This window comes from Nothobranchius furzeri, chromosome 5 (assembly GCF_043380555.1).
Source record: "Nothobranchius furzeri strain GRZ-AD chromosome 5, NfurGRZ-RIMD1, whole genome shotgun sequence".
Lineage (NCBI taxonomy): Eukaryota > Metazoa > Chordata > Actinopteri > Cyprinodontiformes > Nothobranchiidae > Nothobranchius > Nothobranchius furzeri.
This window is the reverse complement of record NC_091745.1, coordinates 2,748,735-2,773,953: the sequence shown is the minus strand read 5'-3', so window position 1 is coordinate 2,773,953 and position 25,219 is coordinate 2,748,735. Positions and strand designations below refer to the sequence as shown.

General features: G+C 39.9%; 1 protein-coding gene across 1 annotated transcript; it reads left to right on the top strand.

Annotated features, from left to right (window-relative positions):
• The first annotated feature begins 3,580 nt into the window (after positions 1-3,580).
• LOC107372732 (myosin heavy chain, fast skeletal muscle) lies at positions 3,581-14,252 on the top strand. The gene is made up of 41 exons (XM_054741268.2): positions 3,581-3,706; positions 3,959-4,008; positions 4,093-4,316; positions 4,490-4,633; positions 4,707-4,863; positions 4,976-5,003; positions 5,087-5,198; positions 5,272-5,364; positions 5,443-5,506; positions 5,801-5,899; positions 5,973-6,076; positions 6,158-6,296; positions 6,432-6,550; positions 6,679-6,828; positions 6,905-7,075; positions 7,164-7,470; positions 7,767-7,840; positions 7,931-8,018; positions 8,099-8,216; positions 8,299-8,422; positions 8,506-8,642; positions 8,735-8,990; positions 9,174-9,416; positions 9,519-9,695; positions 9,782-9,927; positions 10,010-10,100; positions 10,204-10,593; positions 10,677-10,803; positions 10,882-11,000; positions 11,163-11,359; positions 11,444-11,627; positions 11,719-11,884; positions 12,051-12,175; positions 12,300-12,608; positions 12,691-12,894; positions 12,978-13,103; positions 13,196-13,366; positions 13,444-13,548; positions 13,631-13,726; positions 13,847-13,978; positions 14,122-14,252. The coding sequence occupies exons 3-41, from the start codon at positions 4,113-4,115 to the stop codon at positions 14,137-14,139; spliced, it is 5,814 nt and encodes a 1,937-aa protein (XP_054597243.1). The 5' UTR covers positions 3,581-3,706; positions 3,959-4,008; positions 4,093-4,112; the 3' UTR covers positions 14,140-14,252.
• The last annotated feature ends 10,967 nt before the right edge of the window (positions 14,253-25,219 follow it).

Here is a 25,219-nt window from a genome sequence, read left to right as displayed (position 1 = left end):
CTAGATCATTTAAACCTAAAACATGTTTTGGTACCAGGCTGTAAACATGTTTATTTCTGCTGTGAAATTGGTATTTTTAACATGGGAGTCAATGAGGATTTGCTCGCTTCTGACACCAGCCCCCAGCGGATGAGGGTGGAACTGCAATTTTTGTCACTTCCTGTTTTGCTTCATATCCTGACCCAAATTATCGGGGCTTGAGTCCGAGCCCTGCTCAGTCTGTCGCTGCCATTGTTTCCTTGGGCAAGACACTTCACCTGCCTTGCCTGCTGGTGGTGGTCGGACGGGGCGGTGGCGCCAGTGCTTGGCAACCTCGCCTCTGTCAGTGTGTCCCAGGGCAGCCGTGGCTACAGTGTAGCTCATCCCCACCAATGTGTGAATGACTGATTGTGTTGCAAAGTGCCTCATATATATATGAGGGATTTTTTTTAATTTTTATTAATCATCAGTTCTGATAGGCCAGAAGAGGACATGAAATGCTCTGTCAACAGTTCCTGGAACTGTTTTCTGGCTCGCATTTTTTGCTGAAGTGTTGTGAGTTTTTAAGAAAAATTTAGGTCATCCAGGTAAATCAGAGGTTTGCATTAAAAATAAAAGTATTCTTCATTTCTTAATAGTAACTTTAAAAGGAGACAGTAAAGATAAGCAAATGGGACAGTTATGATTTTCCTTCTTTTAAATCCATTAAAAGCTAACATTAATACACATAACTGAAATGTTATTAAGTAGTGCATCCTAGGTTTTACAAACCAACATGCATCCTAGGTTTTACAAACCAACACAAAAAACAGTTTTCAGTGTTGCAGTAAAAAGCATGCACATATGGTAATCCATCAGAGTAAACAGACCAGTTTAATAAAGATGTTTATCATTGCTGACATGTGCAAGTCTTAAGTTGTGATCAATGGAGCCCAAAATAGAACTGAGATCTGTCTGTGTCAGTGCAAGACAAGGTGATAATCCAACATGTAGATTTTTCAGAAGCCCTGGCAGAACAATTTTAATAGTTTTTAATGTATTAGCATGAAACCTTGAATTTTGGTCTAGTGGAAAATATTTATGAACATTATAAAGAAGGAGTGAAGTGCCTACAGGAGGGTTGCAGGTTCACGCCCGAATCTGTCACTGTCGCTGTGTCCTTGGGCAAGAAACTTCATCCGGTAGGAACCGGTGGTGTCTTTGTTCAGCAACCTCACCTCTGTCGGTGGGTCCCTGGGCAGCTGTGGCCACAATGTGGCTTATCACCACCAGCATGTGAATGTATGTAGGCGTTATTGACTTTGTAGGACTCTAGAAAGCGCTATATAAATACATTTAGCATTCATATTTAAACAATCTTTTCAGCTGAATTATTTTGAGATTAGCAGAACAATATATTTTATATATTTATTTGGGGTTTTCCCTTGTGTACTTAACATACAGTCAATGAGAAGCCTTTCTATCTTATCTTTTTGATTGACAGACTTATTGATATTTTTTGTTTGAGGATGAACATCATTAAAAACATTTTTAAAATACATGACAGAAATGATATATTTTCTTTACAATAGATCGAATCAGGGTTTTGTTCTTGGTGAAGGATAAAACAACAAACTGTCAAATGAAGGTTGGAGTCAAAGTGTTACTTAAGAAGCTGTGTTTTCTATAAATATTACAAACAGATAAGGCCAGAGAGAGAGAGGGTAAAACAACTAGATCTTCTACTTTCTTACCATAACATACAACATGACGCATTATATTTTGCGGGGTTTTTCTTGTTTGTTTGGCAACACTTTACAATAAGGATCCCTTTATTAACATTACTTGTTAAGCATTAATAAACTATTAAACAAAATATTAACATATGCTTAATATTAATGATAATATTAAATAATGCATTAGGTTATGCATTACTACTCAAAGCCTGGTTCTGGTCTATAGGGCCTTACATGGATAAGCACCATCATACATTGGTGATCTTCTCAGTCTCTACACCCCCAGCAGGTCCCTGAGGTACAGTGATCACAGCATACTGGTTGTGCAGCACCAGGCTAAAGACCAAAGGTGACACATCATCTGCTGCTGTGGCCCCCAGACTCAGGAACTCTCTCCCCCTGAGCCTGAGATCAGCTTAAAAAAGCAGCTGAAAACTCATCTGTTCAAGCTGGCTTCTGTGTGACCTTTGTCACCACCCTCTCCTAATTCTGCTCTTTCTACCTACTCCACTATTACCAGGATCCACCAATTTCCCTCTTTCCTATTCATTTTCTCTCTCACTTTCCTTTCATTTTTTAATCACAATTTTTATCTTTTGTCAATTTATGCATATTTTGTATTCATTACAAAAATCTTTTTTATATTAGAACTTTTTGTTTCTGTGAATTACCTCATGGTTTTTATTTATATAGGCGCTAAATAAAAGTTAATTTTTCTTTTTAAACAGACCTTCAAATTTCCCTAAAAATCTTTTAGACTTAACAATCCTAAAATGATTCATTAAACTGTCTGTAGAGTGCTTCTACCGGAGTCAAAAAATAAATAAAAACAATTGTCAAATTTGTCATTTGTATTTTACCATATATATATGCTCTGTTATTTTCTTTCAGTTCAGCCTGTATTCTGGGTTATTACAGCTAACTTGCAATTTGAACTGTAAATGATCCCTGTAAAATGGTTATACTCAGCCTGTAAAATCAAATAGTAAATTCAATATTATTATTTAAACATTGGCTATGGTAATAACAGCAAAACCTAATGCACTATATAAATATATTCTTCTATCAATGCCAAATATGAATCAGTGCCCCTGTCTAGGCTCAATTTATTTTTGAACATGGTGATACGACCATCATAAATTGCAAGATAGCAAATTATGTGGCACGTTCACACAGAACTTGGACATGAAAGTTAATCCTGGGATATGATGCCAGAATGTCCTTCATTACATTTTATTCATGGTTGCATGGTATAATAATAAATCTTTTCACTTTTTCTTACTGTAGCAAAACAGTCACTGAAAATATAACTCTCTCCGCTCCGCTTAATAAGGTCATTAATTTTGTTTATGAGAATTTCTTTCTGGTGTTAAATGACCCCAGCTGACCCACACTTAAATTTAATTCCCTTGAGATTTATGCCACATATCCGGTTCAAGTGGAAAGTTCATTAACTATTCTATTTTAGAAGTCTGAAGTATTTCAGCCCTTGTATGAATCTAAAGTTCTCTAATGGGTTTGATATCAAAAATCACAATATGTCAGCTATGAACTGGGCAAATCTGTAATACCATTAACACATAGTCTCTAAAATAGGCACTTTTGGTATTTACTGTAAGGAAAACTGTGAACATTACAGCAATACTAAGCTTTAAAAAGACAGTTAAGTTGAAAAATTACTTATTAAAAAAATCCAAATAAATCACAATAAGCCAAAAGGGTTTTCAAATATCTACTTTTCAATAAAATTAGGCAAGTGTCTAAGCTTTTGCAGGAACATAAACAAAAAAGCTGTAATACTGACATTTACTTATCTAAATGTGCACTGTTGTTTAACACTAAATGAAAAATAAAACAATTCTTTATTTTTGACTGCATCAATTTCAAGCAACGACATGTCAAACATTCCTGACCAAATTGAGTGGACCACAAATGCTGAAGAGGTTGGGCTGTTGTGTATATAAAAGCACCAGCTCTGGACATGTGCTCTAACTGAAAGGCATCTAAGACAGGTGAGTGCAGTGAAAATGTTCTTTACTTTGCATGTGTTAAACTATTAACATCATACTATACCTAATTGTTGATAGAAAAGATATTTCAATTAATAAATGTTAAAATTCAAAACTCAACACACAACTGATAATAGTATTATTCATGCAAAACATCATTACAGTAGTAGTAATTTTCACATAAGGTTTATTAAATAACTGTAGTAATATTTACCATATCTGAAAACTTGTATCTAATTAAAACTTCTTTTCTAGCACCTTGGCATACACAGAACATTGAAGAATTTCTGTTTATACCAGCTAAGGTAATTTTAATGACATGACAGACTAATAACAGTTTATGGTTATATGTCTACTTTGTGGTTATGCGAGAATTTTTACATTTTCAGGCTCCACCAATAGTGCCATCATGAGCACGGACGCTGAGATGGAGCAGTATGGCCCGGCAGCCATTTACCTCCGGAAGCCAGAGAGGGAGAGGATTGAAGCTCAAACCACTCCATTTGATGCCAAAACAGCCTTCTTTGTGGTTGATGAGGCTGAGATGTATGTCAAGGGTAAATTGACAAAGAGGGAGGGTGGCAAAGCCACTGTTGAAACCGACGGAGGGAAGGTAAATACAATTTTCCAATCATTTAAAGCATTGTCCTTTGTAGTAAATGTTTTGAGAACAGTTTTCTGAAAATAAGTTTCAGTAATGTTTAGTCAGCTAGGTTTATTCGGATACAAAAACAGTTATTCTGAAGGATTTGATGGTATAAAAGACATTCATTCTTTTCTGTGAAGACTGTCACCGTAAAAGAGGATGACATCCATCCCAGGAACCCTCCAAAGTTCGACAAAATTGAGGACATGGCCATGATGACCCACCTCAATGAGCCTTGTGTGCTGTATAACCTCAAAGAGCGTTATGCATCATGGATGATCTACGTGAGATTTTACTTTACTAAAAACTAACATGAATACAAAAACAGCTGCACACTGATCTGTTTCTGCTCAACAGACCTACTCTGGGTTGTTCTGTGTGGTCGTGAATCCCTACAAGTGGCTTCCTGTGTATGATGCTGTCTGTGTAGCAGCATACAGAGGCAAGAAGAAGATTGAGGCTCCACCCCACATCTTTTCCATCTCTGACAATGCCTATCAGTTCATGCTCACTGGTATGGATATTACTTACGAATATGTTTCACTGTCAGAAATATATATCCAAATAAGTTTTTTTAATTATGTGACAACAAAAGACCACGAAACTCATGTTGGTCTGTTTTTCAGATCGTGAGAACCAGTCTGTCCTGATTACGTGAGTATGCAAAAAACAAAATTTTTGATTTACCACATACAAAATTTAAGTTGAGTATTTAAAAATTGGCTTTTCTGCCTCAGCGGTGAATCTGGTGCTGGAAAGACTGTCAACACCAAGCGTGTCATCCAGTACTTTGCAACAATTGCTGCTCTGGGTGGCAAAAAGGATGCAGGAAGCTCTGGTAAAATTCAGGTACATAAAATAATGATTTGTTTGTTTGACTTTCTGTACGAATGGCTTTCACAACTAAAATGATTTCTTGCAGGGCTCCCTTGAAGACCAGATTGTTGCTGCCAATCCTCTGCTGGAGGCCTATGGTAATGCTAAGACTGTGAGGAATGACAACTCCTCCCGTTTTGTAAGTGGCAAAATTTATTGTGACAGTAATGACTTAATGTCGTACGATCAAACTAATGCCAACGGTGTTATTATCTAGGGTAAATTCATCAGGATCCACTTTGGCACATCTGGAAAGCTGGCTTCAGCTGATATTGAAACTTGTAAGTTTCCATCACTGTATTATCTTGCAAGAAAGGATGAAAAAAGCTAAAATTATTACAGTCAATATAAAGTGTGCCTACAGACAAAATGCTGAAAAAATCATTATGAGTGTAATTATTAAAATTGAGCATCAAGTGTAGAAGTATAGAATAACGAAAGCAGAAAATCCACTTCATTATTTTACATAACTGGGGTTCCTCACAAGGAAATAAAAGTGAAATCAACTGGTGCATAAACCTTACTGGCATTGATTATTTTATTGTGGTACATTTTATGATTTCTGTTTGTCTTAGATCTGCTGGAGAAGTCCCGTGTCACCTTCCAGTTGTCTGCTGAGAGGAGCTACCATATCTTCTATCAGCTGATGACAGGCCACAAGCCTGAGCTTCTGGGTATGTTAATATTGCATAATGTTTTAATGAAACTAACAGAAATATAACTTATTTTCAATGTATTTCTTTGCAGAGGCTCTTCTGATCACCACCAACCCCTATGACTACCCAATGATCAGCCAGGGTGAAATCACAGTCAAGAGCATCAATGATGTGGAGGAGTTCATTGCAACAGATGTAAAAACATATTTTGATGAACTTAGGCTTTTGTACCTAAAACTAAAGTGATGCTTACTTAATGCACTCCTCTCTGCACAGACTGCAATTGATATCTTGGGCTTCAATGCTGAAGAGAAGGTCAGCATCTACAAGCTGACTGGTGCTGTGATGCATCACGGCAACATGAAGTTCAAGCAGAAGCAGCGTGAGGAGCAGGCTGAACCAGATGGCACTGAGGGTAATTACAAATTATTACGTATTTTAACAAATTTTAAAAGGATTTTCATGTTTTTGTCTTGTACTTAGTGCATTGAAACTTTGTGGTATGCTGAGAAGTTTTCACTTTATTGAGTACTGTCTTTCTTTCCATCAGTCGCTGACAAAATTGCCTACCTTTTGGGCCTGAACTCAGCTGACATGCTGAAAGCTCTGTGCTACCCAAGAGTCAAGGTCGGAAATGAGATGGTCACCAAAGGTCAGACCGTCCCCCAGGTAAATAAAACAAAGCTACAAATTTTCTCTCTTTTTGCCCTAAATTTTCATGTGATTTATCTAGCAATTGTGCTGTTTGTGTACATGGGCTAAATGAATAAAACTCTAACTGGCATTTTGCCTTCTAGGTCAACAATGCTGTCTCAGCTCTGTGCAAGTCAATCTATGAGAAGATGTTCTTGTGGATGGTCATCCGTATCAATGAGATGTTGGACACAAAGCAGTCAAGAGCTTTCTTCATTGGAGTGTTGGACATTGCTGGATTTGAGATCTTTGATGTGAGTAGTTAAAATGATCTGTTTAGAGAATGATACTATTTTGCCATCAAAATAAACACATTTTCTGTGATTACAGTTCAACAGCTTGGAGCAGCTCTGCATCAACTTCACCAATGAGAAACTGCAACAGTTCTTCAACCACACCATGTTTGTCCTGGAGCAAGAGGAGTACAAGAAGGAGGGCATTGAATGGGAGTTCATTGACTTTGGTATGGACTTGGCTGCCTGCATTGAGCTGATTGAGAAGGTAAGGAGCTGTGATGCTCAATCAGTTTTATTTATTCATCTACAAATATTTTATAAAAAATGTCTCATTTAAAATGTACTTTTGCCAGCCAATGGGCATCTTCTCCATCCTTGAAGAGGAGTGCATGTTCCCCAAGGCTTCTGACACAACTTTCAAGAACAAGCTGATTGACCAGCATCTTGGCAAGAATAAGGCGTTTGAGAAACCAAAGCCTGGAAAGGGCAAGGCTGAGGCTCACTTTGCCCTGGTTCACTATGCTGGTACAGTGGACTACAACATCACTGGATGGCTAGACAAGAACAAGGACCCACTGAATGAATCTGTTGTTGGGCTCTACCAGAAGTCTTCCAACAAACTGCTGGGATTCCTGTATGCTGCCCATGCCGGAGCTGAGGGTAAGATATGTGAGAGGAAAAACAACCATTTGTCTTAAAATTAGGTGAATATGGCCTCAGTTGTAATTATTTAAAAATAATTAACGTAAGTGATTATTAAAACATATTTGTTTTTCTGTTTAAGGGGCTCAAACCCCACCTTCTTTTATAATGACAAATCTTAAGAAAAAGATCTTCATTTACCTAATACATTTTATGTTTCAGTTAACAATAAATGGGTATCAAAATAGTAGTGAGAATAGTAAACAGTTCATTGTAAATGTATAAATAGTAAAAAATCTTGTGTATTTCTAAAGCTGAAGGTGGCGGTGGAAAGAAGGGTGGCAAGAAGAAGGGTGGTTCCTTCCAGACTGTGTCCGCTCTTTTCAGGGTATGTCAGGGTATATAAGTGCTTTTGAAAACAATGTGAACCCAAAACAGAAAATATACAAGATTTTTGTTTTACAATGCTGACCCACAGGAGAATTTGGGCAAGCTGATGACCAACTTGAGGAGCACTCACCCTCACTTTGTGCGCTGCCTGATTCCCAATGAATCAAAGACCCCAGGTAAGAACTGCCATTGTTCATTACACTAAGACATTCAACGAAATAAAGTTGAACTAGTCTAACATATCTTCAAATCCCAGGTCTCATGGAGAACTTCTTGGTCATCCACCAGTTGAGGTGTAATGGTGTGCTGGAGGGTATCAGGATCTGCAGAAAGGGTTTCCCTGGTAGAATCCTCTATGGTGACTTCAAGCAGAGGTTACATTTATTTTACTACAGACATGAAAATTTGGTTTTGTATAGTAAAAAGTTAGAAACACTAATTATTATTTTTCTTTAGATACAAAGTATTGAATGCCAGTGTCATCCCTGAGGGACAGTTCATCGACAACAAGAAGGCTTCAGAGAAGCTGTTGGGCTCCATTGATGTGGACCACACTCAGTACAAGTTTGGACACACTAAGGTACATTTCTAACTGATATAAAAAAATGTGCCTAGTGGTATTCACAGATTGTGACAACCAATATATTTGATGTGAACACATAGGTGTTCTTCAAAGCTGGTCTGCTGGGTACACTTGAGGAGATGAGAGATGAAAAACTGGCTGAGCTGGTGACCATGACTCAAGCTCTCTGCAGAGGTTATGTCATGAGGAAGGAGTTTGTCAAGATGATGGAGAGGAGGTGGGATTATTATCAGATGACTTCATCTATCCTTTCACATAAAGATGTCCTTGCCTTAAAAGTAAAATTATGCTATAATTGGCTCCTTTTAGAGAATCCATCTACACAATTCAGTACAATGTTCGCTCATTCATGAATGTGAAGAACTGGCCATGGCTGAAACTGTACTTCAAGATCAAGCCTCTTCTGAAGAGTGCTGAGACTGAGAAGGAGCTGCAGCAGATGAAGGAGAACTATGACAAGATGAAAACAGACTTGGCTACTGCTCTGGCCAAGAAGAAGGAGCTGGAGGAGAAAATGGTTTCCCTGCTCCAGGAGAAGAATGACTTGCAGCTCCAAGTTGCTGCTGTGAGTAGGAAAATGTCTCATTTGATTTCTTGTTCTCCTAAATTCAAATTACAAGTGTTGTTCCCATTTTTACAACAAATGAGCATGTTCACATTAATTTTACATGTGCTTTCCAGACTATCTTACAACATAGTGAGCATTAAACAAAGTCGTACTTAAAATTATATTGACCACTATTCATAGGAAGTTGAGAATCTTGGAGATGCTGAGGAGAGGTGTGAAGGGCTCATCAAGAGCAAGATCCAGCTTGAGGCTAAACTCAAAGAAACAACTGAGAGACTGGAGGATGAAGAGGAAATCAATGCTGAGTTGACTGCCAAGAAGAGGAAACTGGAGGATGAATGCTCTGAGCTGAAGAAGGACATTGATGACCTGGAGCTCACCTTGGCCAAAGTGGAGAAGGAGAAACACGCTACTGAGAACAAGGTGCAAATCAGTTAGTCTGATACTACTAGGGTGTTAAGTTACAGAGCTGTGTACATGTATGCAGTTAGATGTATTTTAATGCATTTTTCATGTTACATGTAGGTGAAAAACCTGACAGAAGAGATGGCTACTCAAGATGAGGCCATTGCTAAGCTGACCAAGGAGAAGAAAGCTCTCCAGGAGGCCCATCAGCAAACACTGGATGATCTCCAGGCAGAGGAAGACAAAGTCAACACTCTGACCAAGGCCAAGACAAAGCTGGAACAGCAAGTGGATGATGTAAGAAAACTGTTTTTTACTACATCATTTTATTTGGATTAGCATAAACTATTGTTGTTGATGTAGAAATACGTATCATCTGACAGCTTGAAGGCTCACTGGAGCAAGAGAAGAAGCTTCGTATGGATCTTGAGAGAGCCAAGAGAAAGCTTGAAGGAGATCTCAAACTGGCCCAGGAGTCCATTATGGATCTGGAGAATGACAAGCAGCAATCTGATGAGAAAATCAAGAAGTAAATGAAAAGATTGATTATAGCATTGCACAATGTTATGAAATAAATGTTCAGATTGAAAAGTGTATTTGTTGTAATACAGGAAGGACTTTGAAATCAGCCAACTCCTCAGCAAGATTGAAGATGAACAGTCCCTTGGTGCTCAGCTTCAGAAGAAGATCAAAGAACTCCAGGTATATATTCCTATAAAACTCTTGTTATTATATCAATGTATAACTCTGTTACTTTCAAGTTAATGAACCAGTTTAAATGTTACTCTCATTTGTCAAATTCTAGGCTCGTATTGAGGAGCTGGAGGAGGAGATAGAAGCTGAGAGGGCTGCTCGTGCTAAAGTTGAGAAGCAGAGAGCTGACCTCTCCAGGGAGCTTGAGGAGATCAGTGAGAGGCTTGAGGAAGCTGGTGGAGCAACAGCTGCTCAGATTGAGATGAACAAGAAGCGTGAAGCTGAGTTCCAGAAGCTTCGTCGTGACCTTGAAGAATCCACCCTCCAGCATGAAGCCACTGCAGCAGCTCTCCGCAAGAAGCAGGCCGACAGCGTTGCAGAGCTGGGAGAGCAGATCGACAACCTGCAGCGCGTCAAGCAGAAGCTGGAGAAGGAGAAGAGCGAGTACAAGATGGAGATTGATGACCTCTCCAGCAACATGGAGGCTGTTGCCAAAGCAAAGGTGAACAGACACATCTCATTTTTATAATAAGTTGTGAGTCTGATAAAATATCACAAAATAAAATAAACGTTTTGTGGTTTCAGGGCAACTTGGAGAAAATGTGCAGAACCCTTGAGGACCAACTCAGTGAAATTAAAGCCAAAAATGATGAAAATGTTCGTCAGTTGAATGACATTAATGCACAGAAGGCAAGATTTCAGACAGAGAATGGTACGTGACCTAGCATTCGACGTATTTAATGCTACATTCAAAGCACCAAGTGCATCAATACATGTGCAATTTTCACAGGTGAACTGGGTCGCCAGCTGGAGGAGAAAGAAGCTCTTGTTTCTCAGCTGACAAGAGGCAAGCAGGCATTCACTCAGCAGATTGAGGAGCTCAAGAGACACGTGGAAGAGGAAGTGAAGGTACTGAAATGTGACATTATTTGTTCCACAAAAACTCCATTTTCCCTAGAAAACTAATTATTCAGTGTGCATTGACAAATAATGTTGCCTTCACAATCCCCCCCAGACTTTTGTGTAATAATGGTAAAATAATACCTGTTTCACACTGACTGTGTTTTCTAGGCCAAGAACGCCCTGGCCCATGCTGTTCAGTCTGCCCGCCATGACTGCGATCTGCTCAGGGAGCAGTTTGAGGAGGAGCAGGAGGCCAAGGCTGAGCTCCAGAGAGGAATGTCTAAGGCCAACAGTGAGGTGGCTCAGTGGAGAACCAAATACGAGACTGATGCTATCCAACGCACTGAGGAGCTGGAGGAGGCCAAGTATGTGCCTACAATTTTGTTACGTATAATACACTTAATTTATGGTATTTTCCACTAATTAACTGAAACACCTGTTCACCAAAGGAAAAAGCTTGCCCAGCGCCTGCAAGAGGCTGAGGAATCCATTGAGGCTGTGAACTCCAAGTGTGCCTCTTTGGAGAAGACCAAGCAGAGGCTGCAGGGTGAGGTGGAGGACCTCATGATTGATGTAGAGAGAGCTAATGGTCTGGCTGCCAACCTTGACAAGAAACAGAGGAACTTTGACAAGGTAAAATGAACAATTTGAACTACTGAAGAGTAGCACCAGTAAACTCAGTCCAGCATTTATTACCAATTATTTACCTCTACTGCAAATATAGGTGCTGGCAGAATGGAAGCAGAAGTATGAGGAGGGCCAGGCAGAGCTGGAAGGAGCCCAAAAGGAGGCTCGTTCTTTGAGCACTGAGCTGTTCAAGATGAAGAACTCCTATGAGGAGGCACTGGATCAGCTGGAGACCATGAAGAGGGAGAACAAGAACCTGCAGCGTATGTTTTTTTTTAAGTACACAGAATGATGTGGATTTTATGAGATATTTAACCATCTTATATTGCTGACCTCTTTTTAGTCTCTGTTGCAATTGTCTCTTTTTTACAAAGAAAATCACTTTTGTACCTTTGGTATTAATATGCCTTTCCTCTAACTTTTTTGTAGAGGAGATCTCAGATCTGACTGAACAAATTGGTGAGACAGGAAAGAGCATCCATGAGTTGGAGAAAGCAAAGAAGACTGTTGAGACTGAGAAATCTGAAATTCAGTCAGCTCTTGAGGAAGCTGAAGTAAGATCTTGATTATGACTTAATTATTTACTAGATTTAATACATCTGCATGTTCATAAATGCTAATGAATATGACCTTTTCTTTTAGCAACAACTCATTTTGGTATCTTTTTTAAATGTAAAGGGCACTCTGGAGCACGAGGAGGCTAAGATTCTTCGTGTCCAGCTTGAGCTCAACCAGGTCAAGGGTGAGGTTGACAGGAAGATTGCTGAGAAGGATGAGGAAATGGAACAGATCAAAAGAAACAGCCAGAGGGTGATTGACTCCATGCAGAGCACTCTTGATGCTGAGGTCAGGAGCAGGAACGATGCCCTGAGAGTCAAGAAGAAGATGGAGGGAGATCTGAATGAGATGGAGATTCAGCTGAGCCATGCCAACAGGCAGGCTGCTGAGGCCCAGAAACAACTGAGGAATGTCCAGGGACAACTCAAGGTGGGGCTGGGGTTAGGTCTGAATTTTAAAAGAAAGCTTGAAACTAAAGAACATTTTGACTGATCCATACTTTTGCTGTTAGGATGCTCAACTGCACCTTGATGATGCTGTCAGAGGACAGGAAGACATGAAGGAGCAGGTTGCCATGGTAGAGCGCAGGAATGGTCTGATGGTGGCTGAGATTGAGGAGCTGAGAGCTGCTCTGGAGCAGACTGAGAGAGCACGTAAAGTGGCTGAGCAGGAGTTGGTTGATGCCAGTGAGCGTGTTGGACTGCTCCACTCTCAGGTTGGTTTCTATTCATTTATGATAAATTAAATATATAAAATAAAAATTGAATATGCTCAACATTTATTTTGGACAATTAACAGAACACCAGCCTCCTGAACACCAAAAAGAAGCTGGAGTCGGATCTTGTCCAGGTTCAGGGTGAGGTGGATGATAGTGTTCAGGAAGCCAGAAATGCTGAGGACAAAGCCAAGAAGGCTATCACTGATGTGAGAATCTCCTTTAAAACTATTACCTCCCCAGACACTTATTATTAAGCCATATCTTTCACAATTGTAATTTCAACTTTTCCTCTGACCAGGCTGCCATGATGGCTGAGGAGCTGAAGAAGGAGCAGGACACCAGTTCTCACCTGGAGAGGATGAAGAAGAACCTGGAGGTCACAGTTAAGGACCTGCAGCACCGCCTGGATGAGGCTGAGAACCTCGCCATGAAAGGTGGCAAGAAGCAGCTCCAGAAACTGGAACAGAGGGTATGAATGTTCCACGACTTAAAGGATTTCAGTAAGCAGCAGTGTCAAGTCTGACATTGCCTTTAAATTTCAAACAGGTTCGTGAGCTGGAGTCTGAAGTTGAAGGCGAACAGAGACGTGGAGCTGATGCCATCAAGGGTGTCCGCAAATATGAGAGGAGAGTTAAGGAGCTGACATACCAGGTACTTATTCTATTTCAGTTGTTTTATTCTTGTCTGTTGGTTTGTTTTTGTGACATAAGTTTTGTTTTTTTTACCACCATAGACCGAGGAGGACAAGAAGAATCTGGTCAGACTTCAGGATCTGGTGGACAAACTGCAACTCAAAGTCAAGGCTTACAAGAGACAGGCTGAGGAGGCTGTAAGTCAAATAGTTTATGACTGCTGATTTTTTATTTTTTGGACACTCAGTTTTTCAGTAATCTTAGAGGAGATTGTAATATAAAATAAATATAATAAAATGCAATTATAAAATCCACAGGAGGAGCAGGCCAACACCCACATGTCCAGGCTCAGGAAGGTTCAGCATGAGATGGAAGAAGCCCAGGAGCGCGCTGACATCGCTGAGTCCCAGGTCAACAAGCTCAGAGCCAAGAGCCGTGATGCTGGAAAGGTGATTTCTCATTTCATGGAAACCAGATCTTAGATCAGGAAGTTTTTTCACTTCAATATTATGTAAAACTGCATGTTTACATGAGATTGTTAACCTAACTGTAACACGTGCCAACATAACTTCATTTTCTTACTCTTTTCCAGTCTGACAGTGCTGAATAAGAGACATCAACCATCTTGCAACATTTTAACAAAGTTCATAAAATATGAACTACAGCTGTTAAATTGTTCTTTTTTATTGTATCAAGTCAATAAACTACATCAATGAAATGTAATCTGTTTATCTTTTGTTTAACTTGAACAATTATAGTTCATCTGTGGTCAGCCAAGCAACTGAGTGAGATCAGAAATGTTTGTTCTACAGTTGGAAGAATTCACCCAAAACCACAATTGCATGTGCTAAAAAACTGATAAAGGCTGTGATTATTAGTTTTGCTCAACCAAAAAATTTAACTATTTCGGATTCTATAGTATGAGTACTTAATCCACAGAAGTGCTTATATTTTTATTACAAAAGAAAGGCCATTTTAGAGAATAATTTTGATTCATCGCATGATGTGTTTCACAGATTAAGAAGATTACTAATTCCAAAATTAACAGCATTTTGTATTTTAATAATTGTAGGAAAGGCACACAGAGTTGTTTTCAAACCATTTTTAATTGGTGCATCAGAAAACTATTTATGTGATAACATTACATGCTTTGTATGGAAAATGTTTCCAACAGCATTCATAATTGCTCTGATCTGGTAAAGTATTCAAAATATCAATTAAAAGCTAAAACAAGATCAACATTTAATAATTAAAATATATTTAAAAGTTTAATGCCATGTAATGTTTAATAATTCATGCAAACAATGTGACAAAAACAGTCAGCTTTCCTTTAGGTAATGGTTTACTTTAAATCTAAAACAATATAAATATGCCATGCTAAGCTATATGAAAAATAAACAGCTGTAATTTTTACAATGAATACAAATTTAACCCTTAAGTAATCCATCACATGTATCTATAGTTTTCATAAGGCTTTGGTTCAGAAAGCACCTACTGTAAATTAAAACTAACTGAAGCCAAAAACAAAAAACGTAAATGCAAATACTCATTAAAACACTTACTTTATCGGAGATATATTCTACAATCAGTTTGCATTCACTTGCTACACCCAGCAGTTCATCTACCACATAGTGGAACAGGGAATGTAGCTGCTGTTAAATCGCAGTTCATTAACTGAATCGGCCAACAGCCAAAGGGAGCACCTTATAAGTATCAAAGATGCCTCTGTCATCTGTTTAAGCTTCCTGACACATGAGACCACACTGTCAGATGCCAACCTATTTTGGATTACGCTGTTCAAGCAAACCCTGGCAGAAAGTGAGAGCAGTCATCAAATAAATTAGACAGGCAGCTTATAAAAAATAACACTCTGTCCACGCACGTGTGCACACACACACACACACACACACACAACACCCTTCAACTCCATGCTATAAAGAGATAGATTCTGAGAAGAATGTAATTCTATTTTAGAAATAGCTAACCAGTAATTCAATTACATTGGCTAACTCAAGTGAACCTTTGCACAGTACTGTAATACAACTGTCTCAATGAAAGCAAATTTGCAGTCCTTTGCAATAGAAGGGTCGCTAATGATGTTTAAATAACTTGAAAAAAATTTCTCCTCAATGAATTCCTGTAGTGGCTCAAATTTCAGTAGGTCTCCAGCTTGCTTTATAGGGAAGTTGGGTTATGTTTGGATAATTTTCTGTCCTTTAAACCTGTCAAAATTCCATTTTTACCTGCAAAGAGGATTTGTAATATTGTTGGTGTCTATGAAAATCCTATAAATTGAAGTGTTCAACTAAAGTATGGCATTACTATGCTGCAAACTTAGGTTAAATTCAATAGTTTTATTGCAATATAAAGCCACAATAAGCTTCACCAAGAACCAACGAATCCTATTTTTATTCATTCTTAAATATTCTGAAGTTCAATGATTATAATACAAATAATGTTTCAAGCAAAAAGAAAAAAAAACTTTTGCCTCAACATGTCCAGAATTTGTTGGAAATGAAGGAATCCAGTCATATATCGACAAACTGAAAACTCAAGCTATGATAATAAAAAAAATTGTGTCTTTGTATGTGTGTAGACATTTAAAAACTATGCTACTTTAGTTGGCTTAAAGAGACTTTATGAAGATCGTATAATTTTCATAACTGAAGGGAAAACTAGGTTTCATGACTCGTATAAATCTTTGGATTGTTTGATGTGTGGTATTCATTATTTAGTGGTGTAGCGAGAATTTAGATTCACTGATTAATTTCGAATGTGTTAGCTTTGGTCAAATATCAAGTAAAACGGATAGGTTTTATGCTTTTGTTTCTAACTACAAACTCTCAGGTTGGCCAACTAAAATCCACTGTTTGTTTTGTACCAAAATAAACTTTCATTGATAGATGGTCTAGTTTATTGCCTTAAAGTTAAAATACCACAAGGCCATGTGAAATAAACAACATTAAAACAACACCAAGGAGGAGCCAAAGGGATTTAGGCATATTTAGAAAGCCTACCCTATAGTCCAAGTTCTTAGGAAACTATACTGATATTTCTACTAATCAAGATGAATATGAAATCCACATTAAATGTTACTACTTTAAAAAAATAGTTTTTTATTAACAATTAAATGTTATACAAGAAAACTGAACTAGGTTCTATTTATTTTGAGTGCACTGTAATTTAAATGCAATATATGTTTACAAAAACACTGGAGAAAAAATGATTTCTTCACCCATTCATTGTCCAAATTGTCCCACTTAAAGAGATGAGATGTCTGTAATTTTTATCATATGTACATTTCAACCGTCAGAGAGAGAATGGGGAAAAAATCCATGAAATCACATTGAAAGATTTTTCAAATGTTTATGTATAATGGTGCAGAAAATAGGTAAAAAACTAAAGTTCAACTTTCAAATGTATCCCTGGTTAGCAATCAATACATCTTCTGCAGGCTTGTATGCACACATACACTGTAGCTGGTATTTTGGCCAGTTCTTCCATGGATCCAGTAGCTTTGATATTTGGGGGCTGCTGAAGGCCAGGACGGACTTTCAACTCCCTCTTTCTACATTTGATGTCTGCCAAATACGAAAGAAAGAAAGAAAGAAAGAAAGAAAGAAAGAAAGAAAGAAAGAAAGAAAGAAAGAAAGAAAGAAAGAAAGAAAGAAAGAAAGAAAGAAAGAAAGAAAGAAAGAAAGAAAGAAAGAAAGAAAGAAAGAAAGAAAGCTATATTTTATATAAGATTATAATACAAATTATATTTTCACAAGGCGCTTCACAAAATGTAATATATAATTAAATATAAAAATATTTTTTAAATATGTTTCAAATGACATAAAAAAACTTGTGATTAAAAAAGGTAAGGAAAGGGAGAGAGAAAATGAATATGAAAGAGGGGAATCAGTGGATCCTGGGAAAGGAGGAATGAGAGCAGAATAAGGAAAGGGTGATGACAAACGTCACGCGAAAGCACACATATGTAAGTATAAATATATGAATTTAATTAAATGTATATGTGTGTATCTAATTATAGGCTTTCACAGGGCTTGATTGAACTGTGAGTTTAGTGTGCTCCTTTGTAGAAAGGTGCAAGCAAACGGAGCCATTAACACTTGACCTGAAGCTCGCCACACAGGGGCCAGCCCTAATCTGTCAAAATGCAGCCCTTTGCCATTTTTAGAAAGTTGCTGTAAGAGGCACATTCAGATGGACCACCTGCACCCCGACCTAAAAGGATGCAACACTTTAGTTAATTTTGTTGCAAAATATTTGATAGTGTTACACAAAATATTTTTAGAACAGATTCTATAACATTACTATGCCTATCTCATGGTCGTTGAGCTATTTATTTACTAATTATCAGCTCTGATAGGCATGAAGAGGAAATCTAATGCTAAGTCTATAGTTCTAGGAACTAATTTCTGGTTTCCATCCCATGTTTAAAAGATAATTAAGTATTCAAATTTTTTATCTGAACTTTAAAAGGAGACAATGTGGATGAGCAAATATAGAAGAAGACGAAAAAGAAGAAGAAGGGATTTTTAATTGCTGGGCTTTACGTGACATTTGCAGCTGCCCAAAACTCAAATGAGGGCAGGAAGTGTTTTGCTCCGCAACAAAACAAAAAGATACAACACGGTGGATGAAAGCGATTTTACTAAGACTTTAAACGAGATGGCATATCTCTTTCTCTTCACATAAGAAAAAAACAAACAAACGTAATAAGGAGTTAGAAGAAATCATTCAGTCTTTAGAGGCATCCACAGAAGAAGAGTTACTGAGCAAATTACGTAAAGCTAAATTAGAACTTCATGGAATTATTGACAAAAAGATACAATTCTTAGCACAAAGACTACGAATAGAAACTTTGAACATAGTAATAACTCAGGTAAATTTTTAGCTAAACAGTTAAAAATTAACAAAGAGAAAACTACCATATCTGCTGTTAAAGACACAATCGGGAATATAGTATACGATCCTGAAAGAATAAACAACACTTTCAGAGACTTTTACCGAACTTTGTACTCACCACAGATAAATCAGATAACGAGTTCAATGAGTTCCTTGACAGGATAACACTTCCTAAATTATCAGATGGCCAAGCTACAGTCCTGGGGCCTCATTTATCAAGCTTGCTTACGCAGGGAACGGGGTCGGAAAACTGCGTAGCAACTTTCCACGCAAACTTTGGCATTTATGAAAAAAACTTAGCGAAAAAATGTGCGCAACTTTAAGTTGACTAAGGACCTTGCTTATGCACATGTTGGACATGGAGAGCACCTGCAGTGCTGCTGCTGAGAAGGATAAAGTTATGAAATCCAGCAGCATTATCACTTGTACTGCTTCGTTTTCACACAGAACAAGACCCCCCACACGCACACACATGCGCGCGTGCGCACACACACACACTCACACACGCGCGTGCACACACACACACAGCCTAAAGCGCAGAATACGGAATGCAGAAAATCAGCAGGGGGACAGATTGAGACAGAATGTCATGCGTCTGTGACAGTGTGTCCTGTCACTGTGACCCGATTGATCATGCGCCCTGGCTACTTGGACAAGGGAGATCTCTGTTTGGCTGACTGGTTAGCCCGCGTGACTTTCACATGGGAGTCTGGGGATTGAAACCTGGTTGGATCATTTTTTTATATCCGCCACAGATCTCTCTGAAGAACTCAGCATTGACGGCTTCAGCAACGCTGTGCCACTCCGTGGATTTTCTCTTATTTGTTATGCAAAAGCACTTCCTTTCATTTCTCCACCTCACCCACAAGTATCTAATTTTGTGAAATAGTGCTTCCCTGATCTGCGGTCGTGATCGAAATGCTGCAACGAGCCATCTTATGTATATGCATGAGATTTACAAGGCACTTTGCATTGACTATTTATGGCAGTAAGTGGGCGTGGTGAGGGCGGGATGTGACTAAAAAGCAGCTGAGAACGTTTCTAGATAGTTTCTGATTTATGAAGCGAAGATTGCGTGCAGCTGTGAGTACTCCATGTTTGATAGATCACAAACCTACTTGGCGTAAGTACATTTTTTTTGCTGAGTTTAAGTACGGTTTTAGTAAGGATTCTACGCAATGTTTGATAAATGAGACCTCTGGACTCACCACTAAAATCAGCTGAGCTCCAGGAAGCCCTAAATCCATGCCTAATAAAAAGGCTCCAGGTCCAGATGGGTTTCCAGCAGAGTTCTACAAAGAATTCGGGATCATTCTGGCTCAAACATTCTTCAGAATGGTGAGGGAAATCGAAGAGAATGGCAGATTACAGCCAAACATGAATTCAGCCAATATTAGTCTCTTGTTAAAACCAGGCAAAGACCCTGCATTTCCTACAGCTATTGCCCAAATTCTCTTATTAATGTTGATCACAAAATCATTTGTAAAGCCCTGGCAAAAAGATTAGAGAAGGTAACCCCTTTCATAATACACCCTGACCAAACTGGTTTCATTTAGGGTAGACAGTCATCCACAAACTCACGTAGATTACTTAATTTGATAGATTTCTCTTACAGTAGAAACATAGAAACTAGTATATTATCTCTAGATGCAGAAAAAGCTTTTGATAGAGTTAACTGGAAGTTCTTATTTGCAACTTTACATAAATTTGGTTTTGGGAACTTCTTCATAAACTGGCTACAAACATTATACAGTTCACCAACAGCATGTGTCAGGACAAACGACCAAATATCAGCTAGCTTCTGTCTTCAGAGGGGGACCAGGCAGGGATGACCACTCCCCCCCTCACTGTTTTCTATTTTTATCGAACCACTAGCAGAAGTAATTAGGCAAACAACAGGTATTAAAGGCATTAAATGTAAGAAAATAGAACATAAGATCAGCCTTTATGCAGATTACATTTTACTCTTTCTCCAGAATTCTCAATCCTCTCTCTCCCAAGCAATAGAACTGATAAACTCTTTTTCAAGAGTTTCAGATTACTCTATAAACTGGTTAAAATCCACAGTTCTACCAATTAATTTCTCTTTTGTCAATTTGGTTAATACACAGTTGGAGTCAGGGAATATCATATACCTGGGAATTAATGTCTCTCCCAAGTTGGCAGATCTAACCAAATTTAACTACATCCCACTTTTAAAGAAAGTGGAAGATGATCTTGCAAGATGGAAATCTTTACCGATATCACTCATGGGGAGGGTTGCTACAATTAAAATGATGGTCTTACCCAGAATAAATTACTTATTTTCAATTATTCTAAACAAGCCACAAGCTGACTGCTCTAACCCTAACCCTTTAGATCTCAGCACTCTTCAATCACTAAATTCCTTTGGCAGGATAAACCTCCACGAATTAGCTTAAAAACGCTTCAGAAGACCAAAGACAGAGGAGGACTGGATCTACCCAACTTTTATCATTATTTCTTAGCCAACAGGCTGCAATATATACCAAGATGGTTGCAAGATAACCCACTAGATGAGTCCTGGTTAGATATAGGATATTTGCAATACGATAGAGCTTTCAGACCTACCACTTATTAGCTTAAGCATAAGAAAACATGAAGGCTTAAAAAGTAATAATACCAGCACCTCTCTGACAGCATGATGGGAGTATCTAAAAATGACAGTCTTCGCACACCTATCTGGAATTATGCTGATATTTTTCAAAATAACAACATGATGAACCTTCCGGACTGGAAAAGTAAAGGAATCCTATACCTGGAACACATATATGAAGAACTGGACTTCATCCCTTTTAATAGAATAGTCTCCCAATTTGGAATAGATAAGAATAGCTTTTTAGAATATCACCAAATTAGATCTGTAGTTAAAACAAAAATTTAAGCTCAGTAAAATAGAATTACAAACACCACCAAGGGTATTAGACTTCTATAATCTCACCCCCCCACCCCCCAAACTACTGTCTAAAGTATATAAGACACTGTCCAAAGTAGACGATAGAATAGCAATCCCTATTGAAAAATGGGAGGTGGATCTATCAGTCAGTTTTGACCAGAACTTCTGGCCCCAAACTTGTTTAAAAACTTTTAAAATGATCAGACACCCCAATTTACAATAAATTCAGTACAAAATTCTACACAGAGTACACTATACAGGTCATTGGATGTTCAGGAAGGGGTTTGTGTCATCTGACACCTGTACACACTGCACAAACAACATGCATACACCAACACTGTGGTCCTGCCCACCTGTCCAGGAATTTTGGGGTAGAGTAAGTGAAGACCTGTCAAAGTGTCTGAAATGCCATATCCCAACTTCCCCCTCTCTTTGTTTACTGGGAAATCTGGACAATGTCCAGAATGAAACATAATTGGTTCACGTGGTTCTGACTGCCATATGCATCGCTAAGAAAACTATACTCATGAAATGGAAAAACAGAGATACTCTTTGCATTAACCAGTATAAAAATCTTTTGTTAGATCATATTACACTTGATACAGCCTCTGCTTTCACTTCAAATCAATCTCTCGGGGCGGTTCCATCACATAGCAATGATTTGGAATCATTGATATTGTCCTGCGGGATGATGTGGGTGATGGGGTGGAGGGTCTGAGTTTAGAGTATCCGGACGTTCCTTGGAGGTGGGTTCACTGAGGGTGTCTGGTACTGGGTTGCCTCAGGGAATGGACTACTGGCGGTTGTGAGTGGGGCCCCTTGGCGGTGTTGGCGGTGGCCATGGGTCGCTGCCTGGCAGCTGCATTGCCCCTGAGCAGGTCTGGGTGTGGGCCTGGGGGCTTGGGGTGGCCAGCTCCGTGTGGGGATCTGGGCGGGGCCTTGGGGGTCGGGTCCTGATATGTATGCTGCCGGGAAGAAGGCGGGAACATGCGGCAGTGCCTGGCTCGGGTTCAGGGGCCTCAGGTAGACCTTGGCTCTTTTGCTGTCCCATCACAGGGGAGGGGGATGTCCAGGAGGGGGAGGACCCAACCTTACCTGGATGTCCAATGTCTTATATATTCTGGAAGTTGTGCAAATGCAGGGATGGGAGTAGATATTCTGCTGGGGTGGGGCTGGGTTGGTGCCCTCGGCCTCTGTGAAGCTCTGCGATGCTGCTGATTTGGGCCCTAGCAAGATGGGCTGGGGTCTCCATGCCCTGGGTGGCATTTTGGCAACAGAGGTGCCTATTCGGGCCAGTGGGGGAGCTGACTCCCTGGAGGGCTTAGGCCAACTAGCCACTCCTCTCCATCCCCACACATTTTTCTCCTCCTGCTCCCTCATATCATCACACAAACATGCACATAGGACCTTGGGAGGTGGACAAGTCAGGAGGTGCGGGTATGGACCCCATTTCCGTATTCCTGTGGCAATCTGCCCCCAATTTTATTTGCACCTTAAACACTTCCACCAACGACATTCCACACAAACACACACTTAGGGCCTTGGGAGAGAGCACATTCAACAGCATTTGGCAGGGGAATTTTCAGCCTCATCCCGAGTGCCAGTGCCCACTTTCAATTTTAAACTGCACTTAGGCACAGAGGAGTGGGTGCAAGTGGCCAGACGATGCCCGCACTGCCCGCTCACCACAGCCATGGAATACACCTCATCAACACGCACTAACACCATATTGGAGCAGGCGGAGGGAGACTAGGGGTCTAAGCACACCTCTGTTGTCACTTGGCTTCCTAGGGCTGGAGGCTAGGAGGGGGATCTGGCCGTCTGGTTGGGGTCTGGGGTGGTGGGTTGCTTTGCTCAGCATTGGGCGTGGGAGCATGCTCATCAGCACCCTAGCAGAAAGGGTCGAACTCTGGGAACCAGTAATGGTTGTATGAACTCTGGGAACCAGTAATGGTTGTACCCTTTGTGCAGCAGTACCGGGACCAGAGTGAATAGGGTGTGTATGGGGAGCATGAGTAGGTGTCCGGCGTGCATTTTTGTAAGTCTTAAGTTGTATGTGTATGTGTGAGCATGAGGGAGGGAGTGTGTGACTGTCTCTGTGTATGACTGTATATGTCTGGTGGGGCCTTTGACTCCTCCCCTCTCCTGGGACTTCTTTTGATGCTATACATCTTCGTTTCCCCTCCCCCGCCACACCTGATGTGGAGTGCTGTGCCTTGGTCTGCCTGAGTGTTTGTGGCTCCCGGGTGAGGGGGTTTAAGATTTTTGGCGTCTGCCTGATCAATCCTGGTGGTTGTCTGGTGGGATCTGGGTCCCTGGGCTCTGCTGGGTCCCCGGCGAGGGTGGTCACCCTTGGGTCCTGGGTCGCTGGGTTCCGGGCTTGGCTGGCTAGGGTGTGGGAGGCTGCGGGCGGGCCTCTGGGCTTGCCGCTGATATCTCCCGGGACTCTGCCGGCTGCTGGTTGTGGCCCCCTGGGGCAATCCGCTGCGCCTCTTGAGGGGGGCAGGGGCTTTTCTGGTTGCAGTCTCCCTGGGGTCCCTGCGCTCTGGGGCAGCTCCTGGATCTCTGGGACTTGGAAATCCCTCCATCTTCTACACATCTTTGGGGGGCAGATCTGTGGCCCCTCACATTCTGTATATGATGCTCCGATAGAGAAACTTTTCATATACACGCACATGTACACACACAGGTGCTCACATGGTGCTCTCATAAGTATGGACTTGGGCACGTTCAACACATGTCTTAAGGCTGTGGTTGGCACTAAATGCACTGTGATTTATTATCGTGTGGTTGTTCAGTAAAACCATGTTGATTTTATATTTCTTCATCAAGTTGACACAGTGATAGCTTGAGTGGGCAGTAGCGTCGAGAGGCCCAGACTTCCCTCTCCCCAGCCACTTGGGGCAGCTCCTCCGGTGAAATCCCAAGGGGTTCCCCGGCCAGGTCCGGTAAGAAGTCTGCTCCGACAGCTTCTGGCGTTTTTAAAAAGTATCCCAGGGGCACGGTAAGGGTCGGAGATGTTTAGTCTATTTAATTTCTGACTATATAAACGATTTCTTCGGTTTTAAAGTGTGAAGTAAACTCCGACGAAGTAAAATCCAAGCCGATCCCGTTCATGTTCATGTTTACGATCCGTGGTTGTTTACCTTTTTTGCCTGCCAATACGGCGTCTACTAACTGAGAGTCACATGGGGTCCGGAGCTCTATAGAGAAGGGGTATTCTATTCTGGGACTGAAGGCCGTTTTAGTGGTTTCTCTGCTCCAACAAACTAGATTCAGTGTTTGAATTATCTGTGCAGCAGCACATTAGGCTCTGCAGAAGCCTGTTAATGACTCTCTAATTGAAATCAGGTGTGTTGAAGCAGGATTAAAACTAAAAGGTCCTTGATACTGGCCGTCCAGGCCTGAAATTGAATAGCCCTGATATAGAGCCTCTCTAGATAAAAATCCCAAGAGACTTTGCAAGTATAATAAAAAATGTAAAAATTATTCATAAGCATATTAATAGACATATTAAAAAGACATATTAAAAAGACAGAAAATAAATGAAGATAAAAAATAAAGAAAAAGAAAACACGGGAACCAGAAAAATATATAAGTGACAGAAACACCAACATGAAAAGAAGCTGTTGACAAAGATCAGGATGAACAGGAGTTCCCATGAAAGTCAGCCTGAATAGATGCGTTTTTTTAACCCTTTGGGTGCCAGAGTTTTTTCAAGAAAATATTCAATTTTTTTATGACTATTTCTAAAGGTTGTAGCTTGGAAATGGTTTGAGTTAAAGGTACGCTGTAAATGAGAAAATTCTTCAGTAGTACCCAAGGTTTGTGTTGGGAGTAAATTCACTCATCAAATTTGTAT

Bases quoted from the DNA above. Each gene is read 5' to 3' on its own strand.
- LOC107372732 (XM_054741268.2), top strand. From the start codon at position 4,113: ATGAGCACGGACGCTGAGATGGAGCAGTATGGCCCGGCAGCCATTTAC. The intron at 4,317-4,489 runs GTAAATACAATT...TTTTCTGTGAAG, and splicing joins TTGAAACCGACGGAGGGAAG to ACTGTCACCGTAAAAGAGGA. The intron at 11,001-11,162 runs GTACTGAAATGT...TGTGTTTTCTAG, and splicing joins ACGTGGAAGAGGAAGTGAAG to GCCAAGAACGCCCTGGCCCA.